Genomic DNA, 22,502 nt, shown 5'->3' with positions numbered 1-22,502 from the left:
CGAGGGATCATCCAAGTAGAGACACGAATATGCGAATAAATACACGGTCCTAAAATCGATTTTATTCAGAAGTTGCATATACCCTAGCACACACGACATGCAAACACCCACGCGATCGAACACATAACGTACAAATGCTCGAGTCATTCGCGATGATACACACTTCCCGTCTAGTCTGCAATTGTAGTGAGTGATTCTGACGGGAAGTTCTTCCAAGACCCTAGCTGTACAGCTTCAGTAGGACAGCTCTTAAAAAAACAAAGCGAAAGAGGTTCCGGAGATCTATTTGACCGTCGTGATGATCACTTGATGCACTACAACAAGGACACCATATGCTATGTCTATTGGAATTATTTTGAAGTTATTTTTATTTTCATTGCGAAATGCTCGTTAATAGTCCAAAATAAATTTCTTGCGATGATAAAGGAGCAACGAATTCTTCGGAAAAAAATATTTCATATTACGAAAGGTACTCGTAAATATTAGAAAGGCTTTCGTATATTTCATCGAGAAATTTGATTGCCTAATGTAACAGATTCGTAATAAGCCAACGAAAGTCATTTCGTGGGTTTTACAAAAAACTTGTGCATAAATTAAAAGTATTTCAGTAGAACTACGAATGATTCATGTAGGAAAAATTTATATATTTTACAAAAATAGTCCGTACGAAACTAATTTCAGAGCGATTTACGAATATATTCTTTCAGTGCAGTGCACTGCTGTATTGGATTGCAATAGTTCTGCACTTTCGAGCAGAAGTGACAGTAATCGAAGAAAAAAAAGAAACAGAAAATGGAAAAAGACGATGAGAAGAAATTTGTGGTAAACGAAAATTTCAATTATAGCTCGCATTAGAAAATTTTTATTATCCAGAAAATTATATATAATTTTATATTTTTCGGCACATTCTTCATAGAACCAATTGGCTGTCGTTCGGCATGTGCCAGTCGTACCGGTGTCTTTAAAACAAATTGTCAAAAAGATAGGGTCTCCCTAGTATCTTGATGAGCCACTGCCACTGACAGGGAAGCTTAATGAGAAGCAGCTCAGTCCTGTCTTTTTTTCCGACTGAACTGCACCGGGGTAGTTCCTTGCACTGATTTTGCACTTTTGGGCAGAAAAGCAAAAAACTGGGCATGTTTCTTTGATACTTATGCTCGAAAGTGCAAAACCAGTGAACTTCACTACTCCGGTGCACTACCATCAGAAACGGCAACTGATAGCGTTGCGTTGCGTTGTGACGATGATTTTGGCGGATTGCACACTGACTTCATCATGTTTGACTGCTGATCCTCTAATAAGCGTTGCTTAGGAAGTGGTAAGTAGGAATTCATACCAATCCGGCCCATATTGAAACCTCAACAGCATGATAGCCATCATTGCCGGCCGCCCCATTAACGGGAAAGGATAAAGGATAATGTATACTGAAAGTTTTGATGCTCCACCTACTTAACGGAAGGTAGACGACTCATCAGGCTCTTCCATACGTGTCGAGAAGTTGGTCGTTTGGAAGAGTATAAGGTCTGGTATTCGCTCCAAGCAAGCGATGCGACCTGTAAAGCATGGTTGATTAGGTAGTAGCTTAGTTGGTTTTCGAGTACACGATCACTCGAAAAAGAAAAGATCATATTTAGTTTTTGGTTCATTTTAAACTCTGGTAGGGTTTTCTAAACAAAGGCAATTTGAACTCCACACAGCCGACCGTGGGAGTATGAAAGCTAATCTTATCTGCGCAACGGATCACTATTTATTGCGACAGTATTCAAAAAAACTCGCCATTCCTTTTCTACGATCTTTATTGGGTTGAAAACTGCCGAATGACACGTTGTACAGACAGAGTTAAAATAGCTCGAGATGTTATAAATCAAGGAAAATGTTTCATATTTTCCAAATCGGATTGTAGACGAACGATAATATCGAACATAACTGAACTCAAAATTAGATTAATAAAAACAGACGCCGCGAATTTTCATTACGTATTGACCCTTGATCATCGATATACTAGTCAGTTTGAACTCTCATTGGGGCTGATTTTCGAACAACTATTTATTGAGAAAAATATTAATCGAAGGTCGTATACAAACCGAACTTACCAAAGAAAACCAAGAAATAATCTTGAGCTGCCTAAAATAACCATTAACTGTAACGAAAGATTCACTCTGCGAGCAGAGCCGGATACACTAGCAGTTTCACGCGCGCGTCGTTTGTCCCCCTTCCCTGTCAGCATACGACCACAGATCCTAGACGATCTTCACTACTGCCACTCCCGCTCGAAACGAAACTTAGACAGACTCCAATCCGTCAACCTGTCGAAGTGAACGAATTCACAGCGGTTGGGGATAGAACCCTAGGCCCCGGAACTGGGTCCGAGTTAAAGCAAACACGGCAAAAAGAGGCCTGTACCCCGGTTAGCACCGCGGGAAGGTAAGGGATAGGAGTTCTGTATCAGAGGTGAATGGCGACATAGATTGGCCTCATGTTGCACGATAATACAGCTTTGCCAACCATCAGAAACGGCATCTGATAGCGACGAATTTCTCAGGCTGGTGATTTCTGGCCGGTATCTATGCTTATCGGTGGCTGGAGCACCTTCCATTCATGCTGCTCCTGTTCGGCTGCTTGCTGCTAGCGACGACGGATAAATGAATGATGAAAAATTTAAACGGATCATGTATTATAATCGTTGCATGGTTTGACGACGTAAACAAAGCCGGACTAACAATGGAACGAAATGCTGGCAAGCGCGTGTCGAATTGTACTGGCCAATCATGGCACAGATAATAATTGATTTCTGAAAATCAATTTTCCTTCATTTATGTTAGCTATACATACTTAAAAATCGTGATCATTTTTCTGACTGATTAGTGTAAACATTGTGAAATTCCATTCAGTACAATGAAAATTACAAACTTTTAAAAACACTACCTTCTGTTCTGTTTCTTTTGAAATTTTTAAAAAGCGCTCATATATTGAAACAGTAGTCGTGGTCACGACAAAATATTATTAGATTTTTGTTTTTGAAGCTATATTCGATAATATTTTTTTTTTGTTTTAAATATGCAAAAATTTCAGCCTATAGGTGCTTCCAGGTCAACGAGTTCTAATCAAAACAGCAACACTCGTATTTGACTATCCGACACAAATATTTGTGCGCTCACCGAAAGCAGAAACCATTTTAAAATTCTCGCCAAACTAACCGTTTATTTAATTTAATTCTATGCAAAACCCGGTACCCATTTGCATCCTCCAGTAAGCAATCCAATGCAATGTTGCACAATCTCCATCAGCGCAAGCTAACAAAAGTTTATTCTTTGCTCAGTTAGTCTGCTAAACTTTCGCAAAGAGGCAACATCGTTGCCGGCAAAAATTGCTCGGCCAGCCCGCCAGGAACAGACAGACGACAGCGGGGAATAAGGATGGACTAAAAGTCAGCGAAAATCGACACAAATAGAAATGGAATTACATTTTTCTCATTTCCTTTTGCCATTTTGCGACAGTCGGTAGTCCGTTTGCTTAGTGGGTTGACTTTCAATCCTTGTTTTGCAGGAAATGTCTCTCTAGTCCGTTTACAGTGAGATTATAGGGGAAGTCGTAGCGGGGCAGGCATGCTGCTTTTATGGTGGGTCATATCATAGAATCTTTTTTTTTGTTTCTACTTGTAACTACACCGAGCAGTTGATCTGTATTTCATCTCATTAGCTACACATTTGGGGAGTCGTTTGACTGAATAATATTTTTTTAATTAACCTTATCCGGCACTGTACACTTTTTAAAATAATCACCACCTCATCCACCTGTTCATCTCAATGCAATTCCGGAACTCATACATTTTTATACATAACTGCTGAAATGCTAAGTTTGTACCAAATCTGTGTGGATTTATTTTGTATACCCGAAAATAAATACAACACGGATGAGTACTTTTAACGAGATCATTTTTTTTATCATTTTTAAAATGGTCAAATTGTATAAATTAAATGAGATTATCAACCAAACTTTCCTAATAGGGTTTGTGATTTCGTTTAAGTTTAAATATGCTGTTTAATGATTCATTGAATAATGCTAAGAACACTTTTTAAAAATTAGTTATGGAGTTTGCGTTTCGACTTCGTCTCATCAGAATCTGACTTTAACTTAATGACAGAACTAAGCTAGCGCCGGATTGATTGCTACCCCCCATAAACGGAGACACAATTTGTGTTCCTGGGCAAACCCCAATCAAAAGGCATCATCCCGCAGGAAAAGAAAATCATTTTAAACTGACGAGAACTAGTGAAATCGAAACATTTGGTTTGGCTTAGCAAGCCAATGCAAGATGCATCATACTATATTTCTCCTTAGTAATACAATTTAGGTATAAACTCCGCTTTCACTTTTCTCCATTAAGGAGAAAATTGTTTAAAACCATCTTGGCGCGTGATAAGCACAAAACCTATAACGAAATTAGTTATGGAATTTGCGTTTTGACGTTGTGTCATCAGAATCTAACAGTAACTTAGTGACTAAACTAGCGTCGGATTTGATGAGATGAAGTCGAAACGCAGATTCCATAACTAATTTAGTTATAGATTTTGTGCTCTGCGCGTGCAAAGATGGTTTTCGACAATTTTCTCCTAAATGGAGAAAAAATAGTTTTTACCTAAATTTTTACCTCTGTTAATTCAAAAAAAAATATTGCTAATTGGCTTAGTTATGGCCTTCTACCCGAAGCCCTTTTTAAGAGGCTGCGGTGATCACGGTGAAAGTCCATCAGACCAACTAAATCCTAAAACTAAAAAATATCCATTGTATAAGAATATACCTCGAACGTTAATGATTAGCCAAATTTTTTTCTGTATGCGAAAAAAGTTTTCCCAAAAAACGATGTTTTGAGATCTAAACATTGTATTAAAAAATTAAATCCCCAAAACACAATCAAAAGAATCGATTTTTTTCGCAAGAATTTTTGTTTTGTAGATAGGAATTTTAAAATAATTGGACCATTATCAATCGTGATATTACTGGGAATATTTCAAAAAATTTAATAATCTGTCCGCCTCCAGCTACCAAAGACAACGGTCCAGATGAGCGCACATAATTTATACAGGCTAGATTAAACAGAGTACAATCATCCGAACGCGTTGGGCACGTGTGCTTTTTACTAAAGAAAACCAAAACAAAGAACCTTTATTGCTGTTCCAGCTGTGAGTATTATGCAGCTAGAAATGAGTGATGGTGGCGAATTTGCTATGCTATGTTTCTATACTACAATAGTCAAATTTGTGTAATATCCCGCCATTCATTCGTAAATTTTCCCAAATCTTACTAACTCTGTCCGACGAACCCGCTCATCTCGTCCGAGCTCCCCTACAACGGATGACTAAGCTCTCCGACATTCACCTCATCGGTGCTGGGCCCGCAGAGACTTTCGACCAGCGCAGAGAGAAGAAAAATGTCTCCAGTAACGTTGATAAATAGCTGCAGCTTTATCTGGGAGCTCTCGATAAAACATTTTCAGCGCATCTTTCGCCATTATGGTCTTCGTTCTCTTGTCTCGGGAACCCACGACGACGAGGGTTGTTTGCAAGCGGTGACATCCCCAAATGTATTCCATTTCCTTTTTAATTTTCCTCAATTTAGAGCTGCTGCTGCTGCTACACTGTGTAGGTGCCTAAATAGGAGGACACTGCGCTCTTTGCAAACCGGTTGTGCAGCACTCGATGTCCATTAACAGCTCAGCAGCGTCTGTGCTGTCCTTTAATCTTTGGAGTGGCGAAGTGAAGTGCATCCGTGCCAGGGCAAAAGTAGGTATGGCTGCGAATGGTGGGAAATGGGTTAAACTCACAGCGAACGACGGCCGGATGGTGTTTCATGACATTTTGCTTTTGGAATAACGAACGCGACTAAATTTGACGCTGTCGGGGACGGCCTTCATTAAAAGAGCTGTATGCGAATAGGTCAAAATAGGATTCCGACAATCATCGTCGCGTTACAAACAGCGTAATTTGTCACCAGCGGTCAACCTGCTAATGAATAATGAGAAACAATTTGATACAGTGTATGACCGGGTTTGGTCGCAGGGCGTAATTTAAGCGAACGTTTCTACGGAATCATTACCGATTCGCATGATTGAATACAAACGAAATGAAAAATTACGTTCCGTGATTTTTGCGACCCGATTTACCACTACGCCCTGACGACTGAGAGGGAGGAGCAGAGTAGCAAAGCGGGAAAAGTATCACTTCAGTGACAAAATTCCATTGGCATCTGCTCGAGGCTCAACGGTACTACTAGACTTGACTGTGAACTTCGAGCCTATCAAATCATTTAAATATGCAGTGGAATCTGTGCCGGACATGACTGTTAAATGAGTCTGAATTGTTTTATGACTACGATAATTGAGTGTGTCGATATGCTGATATGTGGGTTGGAGACACAGAAAACGCGCCTCATTATGATGATTGGGTTTCGGAGCAATAAATGCAGTATCGAAATTTCATGATAATGATATCGATTCGTTCTATATTAATTGAGAATGCATTCCTACGAAAAATGGATATTAATAATAATTTACTGATCTTCGTTCATAGCACTATTTTATATAGAAATTTTAAAGTTTGGGATAAAATGTGCGGGGTTGAAAACTGAAACCAGGTGTGCTGCATACAAGGCATTAGATTTACTAACTACGCTACGCCCGCCCCATCCAATGCACTAGTTTACAAATAATATTTCCTTCTTCACTGAAAACCGATTTATCACAATTACAACTAAAAAAGTAGTTGATTTGTTGGTTTCGGCAAACTCATATTTAGGCGCAAAAACGTTTTTGCTGGAAACAACAATCTGGAAATAATAATCATGAACGTTTCAGCGTCAGCACAACGCTTGAAGTGTTTATCGAGCTCAATTCTCATGCACAATTTATGACCTCGTACTTCAATTACATGGCACAGAACATCAATTCTTCGGCGTCTGATTCATCTGTATTCTTCGTCCAATCCTTTAAAGAAGGAAATCGTAAAATCTTTTATCATACACGCCCCAATATATTTAAAAATAAATTTAGAGAAGTCGACCGTAGTCAAATTTTCTTCACTGGTGGATTAAATCTCGATGGATCCACTGACTTCGGTATAAGAAACGAACATATCACCATTTCTTTCAAACTTAATGATCTTGCTTCAGTTTACGTCGCAGAATTGGCTGCCATTCAGTATAGCCTTGGGATCATTGACATTTCGTCCACCGATCATTACTTCATCACTACTGAGATCCTCAGCTCCATTGAAACCAGTGGCGGATCCAGGGGGAGGGTCCTGGGGGTCTGGACCTTCCCACCCCCTCCCTCCGAAAGATTTCATATTAGCTTAGATTTATATTAGCTTCAAACTTAAAATTATTTCAAACCGAATTTGACCACCAAAACTGGTTTTCATTAAATCAAGTTTTTATGCATTGTACAATGTTCATTCCAAAATTAAAAATTTGGCCCCCTCCCGATTTTTTTTCCTGTATCCGCTCCTGATCTAAACTATCCGGTCGAAGAAGCCTGGAAAGCGCTTTCGGTATTTTCTGGAAAAAATACGTAAGACCACAAGTCCTTTAACTGAAAAATCATAAAATACCAGAATACCTTAGTATTGCTCCTTCCCGGGCAACAAGATGGCGGACTTCTTAACTAAGGTGGGTTTTTTAGAAGGTGACATCTACGAAAGTCCATGTTTTTCCGCGATTTTTTCTGTATTTTTTGTCAGAGAACACTCTAAAGTTAGCGAACCATTTGGAGTAATAGACAACTTGAATGGCCTCGTCTCATCAAACCATTTTGTCCTATGGTTCAACGATGGTGCATACTCTTCTATCAAGCGATTCCACATCAAGCTAGTTAGCTCTTGAGATCAGTAGCGTAGCCAGAAATTTGGTTGATGGGGGGGGAGGTAGGGTTGATGAAAATCTTTGTTTTTTTCGAAAACACTAAAATTTAATGTAAGTTGGATAAATTAGCGAAAGTTCAGAAACAAAATTAGTCTAACAGATGCCTTTTATAATTTCTTTTACAAAAGAATGCAAATGCAAAAAATAATTTCGAAATCATCATCTTTGAAGGTTTAACAACTCCGAGAAGCTTTCCCACATAAAAAGCTTATTTTTTGATATAATAATTTTGGTGATGAAAACTCCTAGAAGTGATTATGGAAAAGTAACTACACTCAGGTTTTTTTTACGCGGGGGATACGAGACGCGTAAATGAAAACCGCGTAAATGAAAACTGCGTAAATTTCAAAATCCGCGTAAATGAAAACCGCGTAAATTTCAAAATCCGCGTAAATGAAAACCGCGTAAATTTCAAAAACCGCGTAAATGAAAACCGCGTAAATTTCAAAAACCGCGTAAATTTCAAAATCCGCGTAAATTTCAAAATCCGCGTAAAAAAAACCGCGTAAAAAATACCGCGCAAAAAAAAACCGCGTGAAAAAAACTTGAGTGTATTTACAAATAGTAAGAGATTTGGTGTATTCAGCAAAGTTGATGATATTGTCATTTTAAAAAACTTTGTGAAGAAGTTTAAGGTAAAGAAAATATGAAGGTTAAATAAATGCAATTTATCGAGATACACAACAATGTTTTAGAAATTTTCTCAAAGCCAGTTCTTTTCAATAAAAAGACTTTAGAGACTAGCTTGAATGGAATGTATTTTTTTTTTTGGTTGTACACAACAGAAGAGATTTATCAGTTACAGTATGATGAGAATAACTTGTTTAAAAAAGTTTTGTTTCACATATGGTCGGTGTTAAGTCAGACCGGACTAAGTCGCAAAACCTTAAAAAATGAGATAATCATAAAGCTGAATAAAGAATTTCTTCAACTACATTCGACTTTTAGCTGATTTCAAATATGTTACAATAAGCAAGAATTATTGCAAAAATTATTCTTCAATTATAAAATAAAGGATGCAGCGATTCAAACTTTAAACTCATTTTTCTCGAAATCAATGCAATGCCACTTAGTCTGGTCTGACTTAACACCGACCATATAGTCTAATATATTACGATATTCTGAACACACGGAGTATTTATGGTTTCTTCAAAATGAATTATGGAATGTCTTCAACAAAGTTTTTTTTTTATTTTGATTGTAGAGGCGTTAACTTTAGAGTCTTTCGGCTCTTTTTTCAGGTTAGAAAGATTTCTAACCTTATGTGCGGATATTGGGAATCGCGTCTAGGTGAGATGCGTACAAGGCAATCGACTTACCAACTACGCTTTGCCCGCCCCATTCAACAAAGTCGTTTGAAATAGCATTTTCGAAAACTTTGCTGAAGACATTAACTCTCGAACTAAATTTGTTTTAAGAATATATACTTCATAATTACTTTTAGGAGGATTAACCTCCAAAATTATTTTATTAGAAGATGTGTTTCTTTACGTTACTTCAAAGATGCTAAATATCCAAAGTTGACAGTTCCGAAATAATTTGATCGTGACCGCAAACAATTTTTTTCGAGCAGTATGTTTACTTTTCTTCACAATTAAAGCTCGCAAACCCAAAACGAGTCCTCGTATGAAACATTTTATTATACCATTCAATTGAACGCTCAAATATACACAATTAATAGCCACTACCTTGAAATATTTTGAAATTTTTATTATTTCTAATCCTGCTCAAAGGGAATTTCTATAATTGATTATACAACAAAAATCAAATGCTCACAAAAACCGATCCTGACCAAACGGAAAAAGTAATTTTTTTTACGTTTTAACGACATTCAATTAGCTAGAGATTACTGGGTAGGGAAAGTTATGAAACTTAGAGCCATAGTACTCAAGTGAGAGCAAGGATGTGAAGTAAACAGATCGGAAAACTAGAAGTGGCAGGGTCATTAGAACAGGCTTAATATCGTGCGGGCTTAATTTTTGCCTTCTGATAATGAGGGTCGAGCTTAGGCAGAATAACTACGAATCACCCGAGTTCACTATCATGTGTCCTGATAAAGGTAGACGTATCTATCTTTACCGTGACAACCGGCCGGAAAAAGGAATTTTTCATCCTTTTCCTGCTATTTTCCAAAATATTTTTATCGTTGTCAATCACATTGAGTTTTTGTGTCAACTCTACGCATTCTCAAAAGAAGTACATTTTGGCAAAAATTTAAAATTATCCAATTTTTCGGTAAAGAAGATTGTGTTTATTGACAATCAACCTATTCAACCTTTGCTTCCCATTTCAAGCATTGTCCCCAATCCATATTTCGGAACATCCCTTAAAAAACTCATGATAATTTGACAACCTCAGCTAAGAGTTCAGTTACAAGATCCAATTCCAACTATTTTCCAAAAGTCCATAATGTAGTGATCAGACAATATAGTTCCAAAACTATTATTGTACCATATTTAATTAAATTAGTCTGCATTAAGTTTTCTTTTTCGATCCAAATATTTCGGTTTGTGTCTCCCCAAAACCTCCCCTGGATACACCACTACCTGGGATCGCTGGAACGCATGTCTAATTATCTCAAAGACGTCACTCGCAGGAAATGATTCGAAGTAAGTGCGTTCAGTTCAGCAGACTATTCTGTCACTTACGTGAGCGGACGCGAGTTGATTATGTCCTCCGCTTCCACAAACGTCGTCTGCAATATTTCATCGGTCAAGCGCTTGCCATCGTCGAGAGCTTTTAGCGGGTGTTCAATAAAAAATGAGAATGATTTCAATACCTTTCTGTAATTAAAGTAAAGAGGGTAATTTTTTTTCTCTCCAAGAGAATTGCTCTCTGGACTCCCTAGAAATAGGTGGCATGTTTCTTTTCGCTCGGGTACTGTCAGTTCAATCGAAGATGACGTCGAAACAGCAAGCACTCCGCGAGCGTGTTGTACGGTTTCACGAAACACATGATTATCGTGGAAAAAAGTTTACGGTAGACCACTTTCGAGACGAAAACGTGCCCGTGAGTACAGTTTACCGGTTCCTGGCATCCATGTGCGTGGAGAGGAAGGCTGGTAGCGGCCGTCCGGCGAAAATAATGATGAAGAAGAAGAAGGAAGCGTTGAAAAAGCTGTTCTACAATAAGAATGGAACGAATTTGCGTAACGCCGGCCGAAAATATCATTGCTTTCATACCTTGATTCACCGAACCCTCAAGATGGAGCACATCATCTATCGGAAGAAGACTCGATCCCCCGAGAACTCGGACGAGCAGATAGCGATCGTGAAATCGCAGTGCCGGTGGATGACGAAGAACTACCGTCATTCGTGCTGGACTACGAAAGTTACGTTCCGCTCTCGAAGACCCACATTCCAGGAAATGACAGCTACTATTCCAGCTACAAGTCGGCCACACCCCAAAGTAAAATATAAATTTAAGCATAAATTTAAAAAAAAGTTATGCTGTACATCGGCATATCGGAATGAAGGATTTCAAACCTGGGGTTCAAGCCGAGCGGTATGGCCATCAAACAAAATGTGTACCAGGAGGAGCGTCTTGAGAAAAATTCTTCTGCCGTTCATAAAGGATCATCATGCGGATGGGAAGTACGGCCCATGAAACGTTAAATCGCCATCGAACATAACTGTGTTGTTTATCGATGTGCTACCTCCAGGTGCACCGCACGGGACACAAAGCAGGCGAACAGTGCAATCCACCGTTTCTCCTATTAGCGTCCAACAGTTACTGCGGCAGGTTCCATATAGTCGCTACATCCGGTATTCCGCAAGGCAGTTATCTCGGTCCTTTGATTTTTCTCCTGTATTTCAACATTACCTTCTGCTTACAAGGTCCACGGTTGTCATTCGCTGATGACCATAAATTATACCGCAGAATCCGGAATACTGACGACGCAGCTTTTCTTCAAAGTGGACTGGTAAACTTTGCGGATTGGTGCGAAATCAACCGAATGACCCCAAATCCTAAAAACTACACGATCATTACGTTTTCGAGGAAAAAACGCCAATTCGATTCGAATACTGTCTAGTAGAATCCACGATTGACAGATCAAATTGTATCAAAGATCTCGGAGTCTTTCTCGATGAACAATTGACATTTAAACAGCACGTCAGCTATATTGTCGCAAAAGCATCACGCTGCTTGGGGTTCATAATGAGAATATCTAAGAATTTTCCAGATATTTATCGCTTGAAGTTTCTTTACTCACTCGTTCGATCAACAATGGAATTTTGCTCTGTGGTGTGGAACCCTCATTACCTCAACGGTGTCCACCGAATTGAGTCAGTACCTACAGTGCAGATTTGTTTGGTTTGCCCTCCGCAGGTAGCCTTGCAGCAACCCATGCTAGCTACCAAGTTACGAATGTCGCGGACAGCTGATTGAACTCGATATATTGCAGGTGCGGCGGGACCTGTCCCGTGCTATGACGATTTCGGATATTCTAAACGATCGAATTGACTTCCCTGAGCTTCTTGGAGCGATAAATATAACCGCTCGCCATCTTGCTCTCCGCAATAATGCAGTCCTCCGATTACCTCTTTGCCGGACTTACTATGGAGCCAACGATGCCGTTATTACCGAGCCCTTCGCGACCATCCAAATAAATTTCCAAACGTGGTCTCAAGCGTGAACCTAAGAGCTTCCGCGCTCACACGATCATGAATCGGTCACTTCCGGAAGTTTCTATCTTTGGAATCAGCAAACTAGGTCCATGCCTTCAATTATACCAATTGAAAAAAGAAAGCTCTCATATCCATTGGACAACACGTTCCATGGCGACATGACCAGGAACTTCAGTGATAACTCACCCCCTGTCAGAATGTGAATTGTACACCGTTAACTAAATATCAGAATGATGGTCCACGTGACCATCCAAGGACGCACGGGAATATGTGAATGGCCACACGGTTACAAAATCGAGTTTTATACACGAAAAGTCACATGCACGCGAGCACAGGCGACAAACATGTTAACATACAAACGCTTAAGCCCTTCGCGATCAACCAAACGCACATCTACACCCGCGATCCCGCAAGCTCGATAACATCCCGGTAATAAGATAAACGTTTGAGCACTTACGACGTTTCAAACGCGGTCTCAAATGCAAACCTACAAACGATCGTGTTCGCGCGATCATGAATCGGTTACGTCCGGATATTATTTCCCACCGTCCTAGTAACTTACTAGTCCATACATTCAGTTGGACCAATCAAAAATTAAAGCTCATATCTGCTAGACAAAACGTTCCATGGCGACATGACCGGGAACTCTAGTTATATGGAAGATCTGACTTTCTTCTAGCATCTGAACCGTACACCAAAAATTAAATATCAAATTCACGGTTTGCGCGCGATCATCCAAGAACACACGCGAATATGCGAAAGGCATACGGTTATAAAATCGAATTTATTCACGCGACGTTACATACACGTTAGCACACGCAACATACAAACGCATACGCGATTAAACACGTTAACGTACAAATGCTCGAGCCCTTCCCGATATGATACACGCGATCGCAAAATCTCTACGCCCGCACATAAGAAGAAACTCGTTCCAGTTTGGAAAGACGCAACAACTCTCGACTTCGTTTCATTTAAAATTCAACAAGATGCATCGATGAAGGAGAAAGCTCTCTTTTGAGGGGAACATGGCCACGCGGTATACGGTATCGGGAATTCCGAAAAAAAACAATTCTGAAGCACCCTAGAATCCATGATCGCATTGAAGAACGCAGCGTTTGTGATTATGAAATTTTAATGGTATTTTCCCGTTTTTTTATTTGTTGACTTGTATAAGTTAGGTTTGTTCAAATTTGTCAACAATAGTTATGTTAATGCTGTGTTAATTGTTAGAAGAATTTTGTCAAATAGGTTAATTATTTCAATAAGACCCTAGAGGTCCGTTGGAAAATAAAATAAATAAATAAATGAATGAATATCTGAACCGTACAATGAATATCACATTCAGAAGAATCGCAACCCGCTCCAGTACGACAACTCTAAAAAAAAGATTTTTAAACATTTCAATTCCACAAAGTTGTTACCATAATAGAAATACCCTATTTTATGGAACCGATAATTTAATATATCGAACAGTTCTTGAGTTATTCTTGAGAAGCATCGCTCCTAAGACCCAATGCAAGCCTCTTTTTTGTCATTTCAGCAGTGATAGAATCGCAAAACCGAAAACGCTACACCATTTGTATATCAAATTACAAGTTCATTGAAACTAGAGAACTGAAACTAGCCGGGCCTCTGTGACCCCTTGCCGTTTTGAGGGTTGAGATGGTTATTGCATTACGCCTCGATAGTAATGCATCGAGAAGACCGAGAGAGCTTGTGGGCCTTTTTTATGAGTGATGTTTTTTTCATACTCCGCGACCACTGGTCTGTGTGCGCTGACGTGGCCGACTCGTGGGTCGATGTGAATTGATTTTTGCCGTGGGCCGTGTTTGCAAACATTATTCCACAGCTTAATGGCGGCGTTGTTGGGCACGGCTCGCAGTAGAGGTCGTTATGTGTCGATTTATCGGTTGACTTCGTCATCGTGCTAATTATTTAAAAATAATATAAAAGTAGAAGCTTATTAGTTTTAATTAATTATTGCGCTCATTTGAAAGTTTGCATTCAAGTTTGTTATGAATATGTACCAAATTCGTTACTGATACTTTTTAAATGTATCAGGCAACTGAGAAATTATTATGACTTGCATTGGTTTAGTTTTCGATCAAAATACACTGAAAAAAAATTCAGTTTGGACAAGGAAAAGTTTTCTTCAAATAATTTTTTATCCTTGAAGGTGCTCAACTTGAATTTTTGACGGTAGGTAGGGAATTATTTAATTAAATAAATTATTTTGGGCAGTGAATTTCTTTCTATCGTCAATGCGTCAATTTTTAGAAATATGCGGTGGTGCCAAACTTTTGACGGAAACAACATGACGGATGGCGCACTAAATACTCTATTAGTTGAATGTGTAATGTCGTGTAAGACAGTAAAAAATCTTCAACTATTTGACGGGTGGTTGATATGCATGCTGCAATTTGCTAGACGGATGCTCAACCAGTATGAATAGCTTTCATCATGTCATCTTTTGAGTATGTAAACGTGCCAACATAAATTAAAAATAAACAAGAAAAACTTTCGCAAAACTCCAAAATTCAATTCCACAAGCAAGAGGAACAACCGCACGCAACCAAGAAACGGCGTGGCACCTAAAACTCTAAACAAATTTACATTTACATACTCTGCTCAAATCTTGTTAGGATACTTAATAATAACCTACCTTCCACTCACTGTGTACACGTGCTAACAGGGAAAACGCCATCCGACAGCCTGTCGCTGCTACCGCTGCCGAACCGTTAAAAAGGATTAATCCGAAAACTTCCGCTCCCGCATACCACCAATTTTGTTAACAAATTTCTATGTTATCATATTAAATAAATTTAGACAACTTACTTCGGTACGTGCCATTTTCAGCGCAAATCCACCTACACACCCCGAAAAAGGTACCAGAGGCGACCATCCCCGCCGGCCCGCCACCACTTGTAAAACGAAGCAACCAGACACACTCACACACACACACTATACGCTACAACGCCTCAAATTCTATCGCGTTTCAATTTTCCGCCGTACGTGTGCCTGCGAAGGTTTTTTAAAGTCACTCGTTTCTCTATCTTTACGGTGATCGATTTTCAAATATTGTCAGAAAAAAATATCTTCAAAATTGAAAACGCCAGTTGCACACCAGAAAACCTATTTAGATCACCTAGCAGAGAGATGAAAAACCTGATTCTTCATTAATCTTTCAAAATGTATGCGAAATGCGCACAAAACTAGATACGGGATAAACGCAATAAGATGAATAAAAATTTAAAAAATAAAAAAATATTAAAGCTAATAAAATAATAAAACTAATAAAATAAATAAATAAATAAATAAACAAAATGAATAAAAGAGTTTGTATATCTATGTACACTTGGCCGTTTTTGTGACGATACTCTATCACCCATTTTTGATAAAAAAAAATACTTTTTTTTTGATAATAATTGAAAATTGAGCACCGTGGTCAAAGTAGCTTTCAGTTAGAAATCCTTTTGTCGATCACATCTCCATAATTTCCTTAGGTAGGGAAACATATTCATCCCAATCCAGTGTACACATCGTACACCGTTCACTCAATTACCGTTTGGGCTAAGCTGTATGGGGGTGGTAGCTTAGGAAGATCTTGTTACAAAATGAGCAGCGGTAGTCGGAGAACAAATATATGAAAATGTCAATCCGCAAAGAAGACCGGCTGTATCGGCAACTTTCCTCAAAGCGAACCCCAAGCGGGATGTGGATATAACAACAAAGGCACTTGTAAAATTCACTGTTTATGTTGTGATTCTCGGAAAATTTCCATTTTAAGTTGATTCGAGAGGATATCTTCTGCGTTGGGAATGTTAAACATACATACACACAGACACCCATTCGCAGCACTAGGTCGTTGAAATGTTTATTTACTGTTAGAGAAATATTGCTGGACGCTCGAAGGGACCAAGCTGGCAAGTTATGCGAATATTATTCTAAAATCTAAACTTTCGGTAGCTAAGATTTATTTTTGGGACGTCTGCTAGTCAGCAGAATGGGTTTATTCCTCGGAGGGCCGATTCTGAACATCGCATTTGATTCGACGGTAAAGAATGCCAGATTTCGAACAATGATTTGAACATTCGCCGAAACATTCAATCACAATAATCTAACCGGACCATTTTTTTTTGTCCGCTCTCCAATTGCAGGTGAACTGGTGGGTTCCTCGCGCAAGTTCCGAACCGACTTCCTGCAAGAATGGCCAACGCCGGGAACGGGGCCGTACTTTGACACCGCATCGATTCCATCCAACATCACCGGTCTGGTGGGAAAAACCGTGCTGCTGATCTGCAAAGTGAAGAACCTGGGAAACCGAACGGTAAGGCATCACTATAATTTCCAGCTATTAAAAACTTTCTCGTTGAAAAGCTAACAGTAGCAGTGAAGGGAGGAAAAAACCTTTACCTTTGAGCAGCTATCAGCGTAGCTGCACACGGAGTTTTAATAAATAGTATTAAATTAAATATTACTTTGAGTTTGTGCCAAATCCGTTCAGAACTGTTCGCAGGAGGAAAAAGGGTTTCAGTAAATATCCGGTCCCGTTCCAGTTCGAATAGGTAGGAACTATGCCTTGACCCTGGAAGGTTGTTTGTCTGTACACCAAGATACATTCAAATTCAGCTCAGCCACTACCCGAAGCTTTCCCCGGCAACGCCAAGCATGTCTGGCACATTTGATAAAAGTTTTCCTTCTGCATCGAATCGTCAACTATGAAATACCTTTTCGGCACTGCCCCGGGTAGACCAAGAATGGAATTTTAAGGCTAGCATAGTTGAAAATAAAACTGAACTTTGCACTTGTGAGACACATAAATTTCCTCCTGAAAGTGAAGTTCAATTATATTCATATTTAAAAAATTATTCACTAACGTGGTTATTTGGTTTGACTAGTTCTATTTTCGAAAACAATGAGAAAATATTGTCGTCATTCGGGTGCGAAAAGGTTTTACATCATAATCAAAAGGATGTAACAGTTTCTCGTTCATCATACGTACCGACTCCCATAAAGTTCTGCATTTTATTTATTCAATTCGTAAAATGGAAAAAATCTTTTCCATTGCACAGTAGTCCAGAATGTAAATTTAGCAGGAATTTTAACATTTTGCTAAAACTAGTTAACTTTGCCTTATAATATGTTTTGGAAAGTTGCTGTGCTTTACAGGGCCATTTTTTCGTTTAAACAGAAGCCAGGGTGCTTCTAATTTTAGCAATATTTAAAATTGAACTTTTTAACGGTTCGAGATAGAGCTTGACAATCTTCGATGAAATTGTAAAATAACACATTTTAGGAATAAAAAATTGTTGAAGACACACAAGCTCTATCTTTATACCTACAATGTTTGTAGTTTCTATTTCACCCTTTAGATAATTTGAAGATTATTTCAGGGTGCCTAATTTGGTTTTTAACATCAACTACCAGTCTTCCCAAATGAACATCGTACACAATACTCGCTCTGGTTCGGTGCTCATATTAAACTCACACGGTGTGCGTACACCTCTCGTACACACAGGTTCGTAGCACCAGTTTTCTCTTTCTCACTTTCATCATCATTAGCATTAACTCTTTTTGCCTTGTTACGGCGTACGCGCACGGATGTTTGAACTAAAGTTTGAAAATCGTTCGTTTGGGTTCGACGCTCGAGGCGAACATGTACATCGAGACGAAACATGTTTGAGGTTGAACGCGTGCACAAAATTTAGTACATAGACACAAACTTGTCGACGTTCATGGGAAGTCTGCCAACTACTACACTTTTGTCGTTTAAAAGTTATGAGAACTTTTACAAAAAAGCAGACTTAATCCACCTAACAGTGAGACGTGACTTTTCTTACGCATATCACTGTTGCATCATTTATTAGTTTGCAGAATTCATGCGAAGTAGGCACCCAACTAGAGGTGGGATGAACACAGCTTCGAGTTCTGCACGAAAAATACCTCGAATAAATTATAGAAAATAAATAAAAAATGAAATTTAAAAATTATTTATATAAAAATTTGATGAAAAGTTACCAAATTCATAAAATGAGTAGAACTTTTAACATAAATCAAATTGATAGAATCAATAAATCAAATTAGTTCAGTTCGTTGTGTGGAAAACTAGACAATATAAAAGAAATAATTAAATTAATAGGATACATTGAATTAAGCTAATCTTACAAATTGAACGAAATAAATAAAAGAAATGATTGAACAGAATCGACAAAATTAATAATACGAAGAAACTGAGTAAAATGTGAAAACTTGAAAAATAATGAAATCAACAAAATAGTAAAGTTAATAAATTAATAGAATAAAGAAAAATAATAAAAATCATTAAAAAAATAAATAAATGAAACCCATTGAAATAATTAAAATAAATAGCATGAATAAAATGAAAAAATAAATCAATTTTATGATATAAAAAAATAAATAAATAAATCTGAACATTACAAAGAAGATCTATTGTATTGTATCTATTGTCCTTGCATTCAAAACCGTAAACCAAAATAATCTTCGATTTGAGCACTTTACACCAAACGCCCCCTTAATAATTCTACTCATTTTATTTATTTAATTATACATTCATTGTGCATGAAAAAAAATATTTTCAGTAACGCAGATCCACACACACGAGCGTTCCAAGAGTAGACGTCCAACCATTTCCACGTCGAGGAGCGCCGCGGCGAACACGGTAACTCTCGATAAGGTTTTGTAAAGCTTAGTCTTGTTGTTAGCCGATGAACCAGAAAAAAATTTAAAAAGTTCGAGTTTCGCAAAATGGTTTCATGAAAACTGAAAAATCTCATATTTTACTGCAAAATTCGCTCACTTTTCTTCAAATATTATTTGAAGAAAAAGGATAAAAAAATTTATTCGGTTTTCTGTGGTTCATCGGCAGGCTACACGAATTGTGCATTCTCATAAAAAAAAATCAAGCTAATTCGTTGATTAGTTTTTGAGTTATCGTGTTCGTCAATTGGAAAAGCGTGGTTTCGAAAAAACGCTATTAAAACGCTGTAGAAAATGACCCATTGGGTATTTTCTCTTGAAAATTTGAGTAAAAGTAATTTAGAGTGTATTGTTTATCGCTGTCAGTTTTTCTAAAATTGTCGCCGATAGAATGAAGTCTGCGTGAGTTATAGCAAATATGCGCGAGGAATTCATGGCTGCTTAAAACAAAAAAGTTCACCGTGGCCACAAAGACTGCGGGAGACTATTCTAGAGGTTCAATACTAAAAAATAAGCGGATAAAAAACAAGTCGATTTTTTTGCCCAGTACATCAGTAGGCCCCCTATAATATAAATTGAATTGATAGAATCAAAATTCAAATTAGTTTAGCTCATTGTCTGAAAAACTAGACAATACACATAAGTTATAAAATTAATAGGATACAATGTGAAACGTTAAAACTGGAAAAATAATGAAATCGACAAAATAGTAAAATTTATAAATTGATAGAATAAAAAAAATTAAAATTGTTAAAAAAAAATAAAATAAACGAACCAAATAAAAAAATTTAAAAAAAAGAATGAATTGAATAAAAAAATAAGTCAATTGTATGCAATGAACAAAATGAATAAAATGAATAAAATCAATAAAGTAAATGCAATAAACAAAATTAAACAAATGACAGATAAAATTAACAAAATTATTTATATGAAAAAATAAACAAAGAAAGAGAATTGATAAAATAAAAGAAGAAAAGAAAAAATAAACAATATAAAATGAATTCAATGATTAAAATCTTCATTTGAAGCTATATTTGATAAGTCAGATCACTGAGATGAAAAAATTGAATAAACTGTATAAACGAGACAAAAAGGAACAAAATACATGAAATTCAAACAGTAAATAAAGTAAGTTAAATGATTGATATGAATAAAATCCAGGAAATTGATAAACTGATCAGAATGCATCCAAAGAATAAAACGAATAAAATAGACAAAATGAACTCAAATGAACAATATAAATGAAAAGTATGCTGAATGAAATAAATGCTTAAAATCATATGAACATATATTTACAATTGGTCATATGTACGTTCAAAATGAATAAATTGAACAAAACGAATAAATTCCATGAAATGAATGAACTGAAAAAATGAGTATATAAGTATAAATTATTTCAATTTAAAAACCATTTCTTCAGAAAGTTCTCAAATGTTTGGCTAAATCCTATTTCTAGTGTTTCGATACGTTTTCTGATTTCACCTTTTCATTTTCCCTCTTCTGTTCTTGACGGTGTAGTTCAAGATTATCTGGTATTTTTATTTTATTTATGGACCTTACCCAGCAAACAATTTTGTAGCTATATCGAAATTTCAACCGAGTTATATTGTAAATATATAGCACAAGTCGTATACAATGCGTGAATATGCTATATGCAGACAAAAGTTGAGGCAATATATCTACATTGAGATAAAATTGGGTTTCAATATACGATATAAACTGTACATAACTGCGACTGTGGTCGGTACTTAGTCTGATTCCATAAGGCAAGAAAAAGGCACCTTTTATACAAACTTACGACTCAAAACAGTACGATATACGATTATATTAGGCTTTCGAAAAATATTAATATAAAATATAAGTTAAGTGTGAGACACATGTTACGACCGCCTGTTTTCTTAAGAAAGAGAATTACTTTAAAATTTTAAACTTTAAACTCATCGACTCTTGGGAAAATGCTTATTAATATAGCACTCTGATAAACGACTTTATCTATGCAAGCGAGAGATAACTAACTCGCCTATCATAATATACTTTTAATGATATCCGAAATATGTTGTAATCAACTCATATATTACGACGTCTTTCTTTTACTGATGAAACTGTACATATACCCACATATACATATAATAATACAATTAATGTCAAATTTATATAAATTTCTCAAGGTCTTTCAATCATTTGCTTTAAATCTTCACCAAAACATCGAGGAGAATATCACATTATATTTTAAATAAATTGTAATTTTATGATTAAATTATAAACTTTTGCTTCGCTTCTACGTAACATATTTGAAAGTTGCCATAAAAAACCCCATTGGTATATTTGCTATTCTTAATAAGTATTTTTTTTTCAATAGATACCCAATAAACTTATTTGCAAAATATAATCAAATTATAGAAATAACCAAAAGGATATCTGAATCAATCATATTAACTTTTTCAAAATTTACTTTAGGATTCACTTTAGCTGCAACATGTTTCGAATTTTGTGAATGCTATCCACGCTTTTTATTTTTTTGGTTCCGTTTACATAAGTACCAGCTCCACTCTTGAAATTAACTTAAGCTACTTATAAACAACATGAATAAAAATTTATAGTTTTAACTGTAGCCTACAAGTCTTGTCCATATTTCCAAAGTTCTAAGTTTCTATTTATGGCACGATGCAACAAGTAACTGAGACCTGCTATATTTCACCCTAAGGAGGAAAAATTTGGTAAAAACCAAAATTTCTCACTAGGGTGAAAATTTGTTGGTAAAAACCAGTCTTTGTACAGGAGGGCACAAATCCTTATTTCATACTATGTTGCGTTTCGGCTTCGCCTCATCAGAAACTGACACTAACACATTGTCGGAATAGATTAGCGCCGGCTTGACGCAAATCCCTTAAAACTAAAACACACTATGTGTTTCAATCAAACGACTGATCAAACGTGATGTCCCGTTCGAGCAGAAGTTCTGTTTATGCCGATGAGACACAAGTGAAGCCGAAACTTGTCTTGGCTTAGCAGGCTTATGCGAAAACACTATGCTGTATTTCACCCTAAGGAGGAAAAATTTGGTAAAAACCAAAATTTCTCACTAGGGTGAAAATTTGTTGGTAAAAACCAGTCTTTGTACAGGAGGGCACAAATCCTTATTTCATACTATGTTGCGTTTCGGCTTCGCCTCATCAGAAACCGACACTAACACATTGTCGGAATAGATTAGCGCCGGCTTGACGCAAATCCCTTAAA

General features: G+C 37.2%; 1 protein-coding gene across 4 annotated transcripts in view; it reads left to right on the top strand.

Moving 5' to 3' along the window:
- The window catches only part of LOC131685064 (zwei Ig domain protein zig-8-like), a 426,388-nt gene that overhangs the window by 388,820 nt on the left and 15,066 nt on the right, over nucleotides 1–22,502 (top strand). For all 4 annotated transcript variants that reach the window (XM_058968472.1, XM_058968473.1, XM_058968470.1 and 1 more), the window contains one exon: nucleotides 16,706–16,875. In XM_058968472.1, the coding sequence (XP_058824455.1) occupies nucleotides 16,706–16,875 (170 nt within the window). The remainder of the gene's footprint in view (nucleotides 1–16,705; nucleotides 16,876–22,502) is intronic.

The sequence above is a fragment of the Topomyia yanbarensis genome, chromosome 2, assembly GCF_030247195.1.
Source record: "Topomyia yanbarensis strain Yona2022 chromosome 2, ASM3024719v1, whole genome shotgun sequence".
NCBI lineage: Eukaryota > Metazoa > Arthropoda > Insecta > Diptera > Culicidae > Topomyia > Topomyia yanbarensis.
This window is presented reverse-complemented; position numbering and strand designations above follow the sequence as displayed.